Here is a 9337-nt window from a genome sequence, read left to right as displayed (position 1 = left end):
TCGGCCAGATAGTTGTCTTCCAAATTTCTTGGCAGAGATGAGTGAGTGCCTCTTGTGCTGCCTCACTTTCTTGAAATCAATACCATTTACAATAAATGAAATAGTTAGGGATAAAATTAACCACAAAATTAAAAAACATATACAAAGGAAACTACAAAGCACTACTACGAGAAACCAAGAGACTTACAAAAAGGAAAGAATATACTATGGATAGGAAGACTTAGCATTGTGAAATGCTACCCAAAGCAATCTACAAATATAATGCAATCCCAATCCAGATTCCAACATCATTTTTTAAAGAGTTGGAAAAAAGATCATGAACTTTATATGGATAGGAAAGAGACCTTAGATAAACAAAGCACAGCTAAAGAAGAAAGTTGGGAGGCCTGTCATTCCCTTATCTCAAAATTTACTACACAGCCACATTAGTCAAAACAACCTCGTATTGGTACAAGGAAAAATACATACATCAATGAAACAGAATAGAGAACCCAGACAAAACCCAGCCGTAAATCTATCTACAGGTATTCAGCTGGTCTTTGACAAAGCGCCAAAACACATTAAATGGGGAAGAGATAAATCTCTTTAATAAATGTTGCTGGAAAATTGGAAATTCATTTGCAGAAAAATGAAACCAGACCCATTTCACAGCTGATACAAAAATAAACTCAGCATGGATTAAAGATATAAAAGTAAAACCTAGGATTACCAAGATCATCAATGAAAAAATACGGACAAATTGACAATGGAATAAAAATACACTATCAAACATTACTAAAAACACACGAATAGTAGAAGTCAAACTACATGACTGGAACCTCCTAAAAAAATCAGACATTTACATTTATCAAAAGATTTAGTCAAGAGAGTAACAAGGGAGCCTACAAACTAGGAAAAAATATTTTGCAACATTATCAGACAAGGGTGTAATCTCTAAAATTTATAGAAATCTACGACTCTTCTACAAGAAAAACACAACACAATTTTAAAATGGCACAGGACATGCATAGACATTTCACCAGAAAAGATATTCAGGCAGTTAATAAACATTATAGTTGTTGTGAAGTACTGTCGAGTTGGTTCCAACCCATAAAAACCCTGTTTCCAAGGAGCAGCTGGTGAGTTTGAACCACCATCCTTGCAGTTAATATGGCTTTGCAATCTGGCGCATTAACCCACAGCGCCACACCAGGACTCCAGTTAACAAACATAGGACGAAATAAATGTTGACAATCATTAGCCATTTGAGAGATGCATATCAAAACAACGAGATGGTATCTCACACCAGCATTAATAGCAAAAGTTAAAGAATAAAACAGAAAACAACAAGTGTTGGCAAGGCCATGGGGAGACTGGGATCCTCCTACATTGGTTGTTGTTAAGTGCCGTTGAGTCAGTTCTAACCATAGCGACCCTATATAGGGTTTCCAAGGAGCAGCTGGTGAGCTTGACCCACTGACCTTGCAGTTCAAATGGCTTTGCAGTCTGGCGCATTAACCCACAGCACCACACCAGGACTAGGAATATAAAATGGCTCAACCACTCTGGAAACCACCAGTACGGTGCTTCCTCAAAGATGAAAATATAAGTATCATATAACCAGCATTCCCTCTCTTTGGTATATATCCTAAGAAACATGAGCCAGAACATCAGTAGATATATGTGCACCGATGTTCATCACAGTGTTATAACAGCAAAAAGATGGAGACAGCCTAAGAGCCCATCAATGGAAGAATGGATAAACAAAACCACAGGGAGGCAGTGGGATAACTGTTGTTGCAATGGAGGGGAATGCAATTATTGAAATGAACAAACTTTATGATTTGTTGAATGTAAAACTCATAATCTGGCCTATAAACCTATAAACCTTCACTCAATTCACAATAAAAAGTTAAAAAAAAAAAAGAGTAGGTACTGAAGCTGCTATGTACAATCAAGTATCTCACGAGATTTGGCTCCTTGATTTGGTAGCTTAAGGTCATGGTTTCACAGGACATCCCAGTTAATTGGCCTAATAACGTGTTTAGTGCTGCTTCTAGTCTACCTGCTAAATCACTGTGTAGTGCCTAGAGTCTTAAAAGCTTTTAGGCGGCCATCCAAAGTACAACAATTAGTCTTTATTCACCTGGAGCAACAGAGGAAGGAGAGTTAAGAATAGGAGGAGGATATGGTATGTGTGGTTAATTGCTTCCATGAACAACTGCCTACTGTGCCATGTGTACCTGTGTACACTGGGTACATGTGACTCTACAAGAACCGGAGAGTGTCTGTCTACCATTACTTAACATTCTGATCAGAGATTCCACAGAAGAATCTTGATCAAAGGGAGGTAAAATGCAGAACAGAATTTAAAATTCTAACAAACTCTAGACTTTCTGGAGCTATGGAGGATGGATAACCACTGAAACTACTGCCCTGAGATATCTCTGAACAAAAATATCTTCTGAAGTTTTAAAACTGAACAATTTAAAAAACCCATTGCTGTCAAGTTGATTCTGACTCATAGTTACCCAGTTTAGATCAACAGATAAAATAGGTCTACCATGATGGTCAGAACTCGACTACAGGAAGATAAGGAAGTTTGATACAGGAAGCAAGTATAAATTGCTACAATATGATGAACTTGACCTTTGCTTATAGAAATAATTGCTTAAAATTCCAACCAAGAGGGAAGGATTCTTCACATCAAGGATCAAGTCTATCCCCTCCGTACACAGGGATGATACAGACGGGCAACTTAGACATTGGCTACAACAGTAGTGAGGTTGGCCCAGGATCAGGCAGTGTTTCGTTCTGCTGTGCATAAGGTCGCTATGAGTTGGTACCAACTCCCCGACACCTAACAACAACAACAACCAAAAATGGGGGCACTATAAAGACATGAAGTGGCTGGATTACAAGTTTTCGAGAGTGTGGTTATTTTCAGAATGAGGAGGGTAGGATAGAATCCCCACTTAATAGTTTTTATCTTGTCTAGATGGGTTAAAAGATAGAATTCTTTTGATTCAATAGTAAGTAATTGTTACCATGAATAATTGCAATCGTCTCAACTGTAAAGTTAGAAGATGTATAACAAAAATGGGGGAGTAATCTTTCATTCCAGGAACAAAAGACCCTAGAACCATCAACAGGGAGGAGCATGAGCGGAACATGGGATCCTAACCAGAGAAAGTGACACCAGAGATGGAAGCAGAGGCAATGGCACAGATATAGAGTAGATGAAGACTCTTGACCCATGGAAAGAAAAAGGCTATGTGCCGGCAGGCAGGAAGATGGCTTACAAAATGTGCCATTTGGTTGTTCAAATGAATGCATGTTTTCTGTGTGTTTTGCGTACCTCAAAAATAATAATGAAAAAAAAATGTCTACCCTGAACATAATGTTCTTTTAAACACTAGCCATATGGATCAATTTGACAATAGCAATTCAAAATAGATAAAAATCTTTAGGAGCAGTAATGTTATGCTGATGAGGGAAGAACAACTCAGAATGTGAGGCGAGAATGGTTGCACAACTCCAAAGAATGTAATCAATGTCACTTAACTGTACATGTAGAAACGATTTAATTGGTATGTTTTCTTATATATATTTCCAATAACAACAAATAAAATTTAGAAGACAACAACAAAAAAAACACTTGCCCCATCCCATTCTAGAGTCCCCAATTTCAAATGAAAGAACACTAATAAATACAAAAACTACTGGGTAGAACAAAATCTTGTGGAAATAATATTATCACAATGTCCCAAGTATCACCCCATAGATTTCTCTGTAATTATAAAGAAAAATAGGCTTTTCAAAGAACAGCTGGTTATGAGTCAGAACCGACTTGAAGGCACTTAATAAATAACATAGAGGGAAAAAAAACGTACCCTTACAACCAAGAGGTCTCGCAGATACCACTTTAAAAAGTAATCAAACCTGACATTACCAATAAGGAAACACAAGACATTTGTGCCTTTTGGGGAAATGAACTTGGAAGACATACTATTTCCTATATAGTATTCTTATCAAAAATTTTTGTTTTCACAAAGAAACAAAAGCAGAAGTTCTCAGAAATTAGGAAAGTTTACAGTTGAAATGTCCTGGGCTCTTCAAAAACATATTTTGAAAGACTTTAATAAAATAAAAGGCAAATGGTCCTAAATTCAAGGAGCTAAAGAGTAACAATACCCAAGTGCAATGTATGAAATTTGATTGGAGTCTGGGTGTAGCAGGAAAAAACAGGCAACTATAAAGGACATTCTTTAAAAGAGTTGAGAAAATTTAATGTAAACTAATATCAAATGCTCCTTACTATTTGCTCAATGTTACTTGCTCAATATTAAATACCTTAAGTGTGACAATAGGATTGAGAGAATATACATGCTGAAGTACTTGGTAGTTGAGTGTCCAATTTTCTATAGGAAAATGTGTAGCTATGTGTGCATATATGAAATGAAGCAAACAGCAAAATGGCTTTTAAAAATATGTTTAAAATAGTCAAAGCAGGCTTCTAGGATACTGGTTGGTATTGTTCTATTTCATGTACTAGGTGGTGGCTACATAGTTGAGTTTGTATTAAAAACCATGGTACAATTCACTTATTACCTATATATTTTTCTTGCACATAAATCAATAAAATTGTATTAAAAATTTTTTAAACTCTTCAAATCAATAAAATTACATTAAATTAAAAAAAAAAAAAGAAATAGATAAAATGCAGAAGAGCATACACATTGTTGATAGTTTCCCATACCCTCCACCACCTCCCTCCAAAAAATGTTGATACATTAAAAAAAAAAGAAGGAACAGAGGCATAGAGGCAAATATTGTTAAACAATGGTGCATGGAAGAGATTATAATCATTGCAATGAAACAAAATACAATTGGTTGAGTGCAAAACCAATGTTCTGCTGTGGAAACTATCACTCAAATCACAATAAAAGCTTTAAAAAAAAAAAGAATGCTGAGCTACAGACCTCGGAAAAGCTTCTGTGCAATATGCAGAGGGTTCCCAAAGCGGAAGTTCTCCCCACTGAACAGGGATAGGATAATCTGGCTTTGCTGCTCAATATTGTCCTCAGGAAAATGAGGCAGGAACTGCTGGAGGTATTCACGTTGACAGTCACTTAGCACTTCTTGCCATGTTGAGAGGCTGACTACATCAAAGAATATCTCAGGCTAGAAGAATTAAGAAAAATGGGAGGCAAGTCAACAAGAGGAAAATAAAGTTTCTAAACAAATTAAATTGCCAACAATCCTTGCTCAATTCCCAAATATTAGACATTAAATAAAGACTACATATAGACCAAAATCTTAAATTCAACAATAAATAATAATCCAGAGGAAAACGAACTCAGCAGACAGAATCCTATTTGGTAACCATCTCTGTCAAATTAGGGTTTGATAGCGGACATGTGAATTCAGCTTAAACTGAGTATCAGAAAGACAGTTAACATGGAAAGGAAAGAACTTGAAATTGAAGTCATCTGCTAAGAGTGAAAGGAAACTATTTCAACTCAATTATATACTGAATATTTTCTATATGCCAAGTACTAAGCTACACTGGCAAACATAGTTCTCTGGGGTGAAGGACAAATTACACAAGTTAATTCAATGTAATATGGCGCTGTGGGATAATGCACTGGACCGCAAGATCTGTTTGAACCTCAAGGTCAGCAGTTTAAATTCACCAGACGCTCCTCAGAGACCCTATACAGGGTCACTATGAATCAAAACTGACTTGATGGCACTGAAGAACAATTCATTGTAGGATAATAGGTGCTGATGAGTACTGAAGCACATAGAAAAAACACACATTGCAAACTTACACTGTGACTGTCAAAGAAAACCTACACAAGAAAGTGACATTTAAGAGAGCAGAGAGAAAAAGAAAGGGGGTAAAATGATGTTGAAGGAGAAAACCCATAAAGTAAAACCATAAAAACACAATAATAATTAATACAGTTACCTACAGGGAAAGGTTAAGGATGAGATGGAGAAGGGTACATAGGGCACTGTGTCAATCCATCTCACAGAGCGTTGTACTCTTTTTCCATGATCCTCTACTTTTATCAAGCAAGGTCATTAGTTCAAATCTAACAGTCATACCACGGGTGAAAGAGAAGGTTTCCTGCTTCCATAACGATTTACAGCCTGGAAACCCTATACAGGATTGCTATGAGTTGGAACCAACTTGTTGGCACACAACCACCACCACCACCTACTTTACCAAACATGACATCCTTCTCCAGGGGCTGGTTCCCCTTGATATGTGTAAAATATTTGAGATGACATCTTGCTATCTTTGCTTCTACTGTACTTTCAACACAGATTTGTTCATTCTTTCTGGCAGTACATGGTATAGTCAATATTCTTTGCCAACACCATAATTCAAAAGCATCGATTCTTTAGTCTTCCTTAGTCATTGTCCAGCTTTCACATGCAAACAAGGGGATTTGAAAAGTTTCTAAAAATATTCCATCACCTTTTGGTAACTGAAATATCATGGCTTGGGGCAGGAACACCTTTGTCTTCAAAGTGACATCTTTGCTTTCTAACACTTCAAAGAGATCTTTTGAAGCAGATTTGTCCAATGCAATACACTGATTGATTTCCTGACTGTTGCTTCATGGACATTGATTGTTAATTCAAGTAAAGTAAAATCACTGACAGCTTCAATATTTTCTCCATTTATTGTGATGTTCATTGTTCACTGCTGATTCAATTGTGAGAATTTCTATATTCTTTATGTTGAAGTGTAATCCATACTGAAGACTATACTCTAATTGTCATCAATAAATGCTTGAAGTCCTCTTCACTTTCAGCAAGCAAGGTTATGTCATCTGTATGCTGCAGGTTGTTAATGAGTCTTCCTTCAATATATTCTTCATAGACTCCATGATGTGTTCTTCATAGACTCCAGCTTCTTGGATTATTTGCTCATCATACAGATTAAGTATGATGTACAACCCTAATGCACACCTTTCCTGGTTTTAAATCACTCAGTATCTCCTTGTTCAGTTCGAATGACTGCCTATAAGTCTATCTACAGGTTCATCATAAGAACAACTAAGTAGCAATAGATACCTAAGACTCTTCTTATGTTCGATACAGTTTCCTTTTTTTCTTTTAAAGAGTTCAACTACTACTTGGTTGGAGCAGACAGGGAGGGAGAGGGGAGGCAGCAGATAACAGAGAGTAGCAAAAAACCTGAAACACATTAAATAATGGTGACTTAAAGGTGAGTCGCTGAACATTAATTACATTCACCATTTTGTGTAACCATTATATAATTACTATCCATTTTCCAATGTTTTTCATTCCTCTAAACAGAAACTCAGCACCCCTTAAGTAATTGTATCCCATTTCGTCTTCACAGTGAGCCCCTGGTAGCCACTAATAAAGTTTTGTCTTTATATTTAAAAAAAAAAAAAGGAGTCACTGAAGAGTTAAGCAAGAGGCAAAACAGAAATCCAACTGCCTCCTAGGCATCTCTGCACAAATAATTAAGAGCACATTAAAGACAATGTCAAGATATCCTATCCCCCTGCAAACCTATTTTACTAAGTATGATGTTCTTTTCCAGGTACTGGTCCCTCCTAATAACACGACTAACGTACCTGAGATACAGTCTCACTTTCCTTGCTTTTAAGAGGCATTCTGGATATACTTCTTCCAAGACAGATTTATTTGTTCTTCTGGCAGAACATGGTATATTCAATATACTTCGCTAACACTATAATTCAAATTCAATCTTCTTTATTCATTGTCCAGCTTTTGTGTGGATATGAGGTGGTTGTGGATTCAAATAAAAGGAAATCCTTGATCACGTCAAGCTTTTCTCAGTTTACTGATGTTATTCATTGGTCCAGTTTTGAGGATTTTTTGCTTTCTTTACATTAAGATATAATCCATACTGAAGGCTGTAGTCTTTGATGCTTAAATATATTTATATTATTTTGTTGTTGCTGGGTGCCTTTGAGTTGATTCCAATTCACAGTGACCCATGTCAGAGTAGAGCTCCCCAGGGGGTTTTCTTGACTGTAATCTTTACAGGAACAGATGCCCAGGTCTTTCTCCTATGAAGTTCTGAGTAGGTTCACACTGTCAGTCTTTCAGGTAGCTAAACACTTGATCACTGTTCCATCAGGGCTCCTTATTTATTCTCTATACCTGTCTATTATGTTTAAAATATGTCAAAATAGGTAAAATACATGTTTGAGAATCACAGTACCTTCTACATAGTGAACAATCAATAAATGGTATTAGAACAAACAAGATGGTGGATCAGGTGGTAGTGTAGTAAAGGCGCTCCGCCAGCAACAACACAAAATACCCGACCAAGCAGGCTCAGGGGCCGGTCCCAGAACTCTGAACCACATATAAAGGAATATTTAGAAGGTTGGAAGGCTTACAGCTTGGGGAATTTGTGGCAGAAGCCAGAAATCCATTGCTTTCTAGTTCAGGACGCTAGGCTGCTCCAGGAGACGCCATTTTGGGTGAGACCACACGGGGGAAGGAGCAGAGCGGCCACAGACACCTAGCAGAACCGCTGAGATAAAGGTGTGGACATTCTTTTCTTTTGGTAGCTGTTCATTGGTCCCTTGCTATCTGCACGCCTCCATTCTGGTGACTATAGGGATGCCTGAGCTAGTGGGCACCCCAGCCCCACCCTTGGAGGGTTCTACTACACATGCACACAGATCTCCTCGAAATTTAAAGACAATTACAAAAGAGGAAATAGGCCGAAAACTAAATCCTAAGTTACGTCAAAAGGACCAACAGTGGTATCTTGAAACTTCTCAGGAAGAAGAGTGAAAAGGGAAGGCCATTTCCTGATCACATCTACCTGGAGGCATTCAGAAAGCATAAAAAATACCAAAATACACACCCATCTAAGTATGAAGTCCACAGATAACACCTGAAGATGCCCAAAAAACAGAAGCAAATAACCATATCTGCACATGTCCAGAAACGAGATAAAGTGACTGAGGCAAATGAGCTGGAAGTAGACCTATACTCCATACCAGAAGATGGGCAGGCTTTGGAAATGCCTGAGAAGAATTCCTAAAAATGATTATAAAAGGTATCAAAACACTATACAATGCCGTTGAAAAAATAAGGAAGAAGTCAGGAAAGTGCTACAGGAACAATCAAATAAGATAGATAGAGCATTGGAAATAATTCAAAACCTACAGAAAGAGGTGCAAATGATTAATAATAGAATACCAGAAATGGACAATACACTAAAAGGGCAAAGGAGTAGAATTGAAGAGATAGAAGCTAGAACTAGTGAGCTAGAAGATAAATCTCTCAACACTACTAAGATAGAAAAACAAATATAAAAAAGGAT

At 37.2% G+C, this 9337-nt stretch overlaps 1 protein-coding gene across 2 annotated transcripts in view; it reads right to left on the bottom strand.

Moving 5' to 3' along the window:
- NFRKB (nuclear factor related to kappaB binding protein) overlaps positions 1 to 9337 on the bottom strand; it is a 70149-nt gene that overhangs the window by 57733 nt on the left and 3079 nt on the right. For both annotated transcript variants that reach the window (XM_006873072.1, XM_006873071.1), the window contains exon 2: positions 4962 to 5163. In XM_006873072.1, the coding sequence (XP_006873134.1) occupies positions 4962 to 5163 (202 nt within the window). The remainder of the gene's footprint in view (positions 1 to 4961; positions 5164 to 9337) is intronic.

This window comes from Chrysochloris asiatica, unplaced genomic scaffold (genome assembly GCF_000296735.1).
Source record: "Chrysochloris asiatica unplaced genomic scaffold, ChrAsi1.0 scaffold00222, whole genome shotgun sequence".
Lineage (NCBI taxonomy): Eukaryota > Metazoa > Chordata > Mammalia > Afrosoricida > Chrysochloridae > Chrysochloris > Chrysochloris asiatica.
This window is presented reverse-complemented; position numbering and strand designations above follow the sequence as displayed.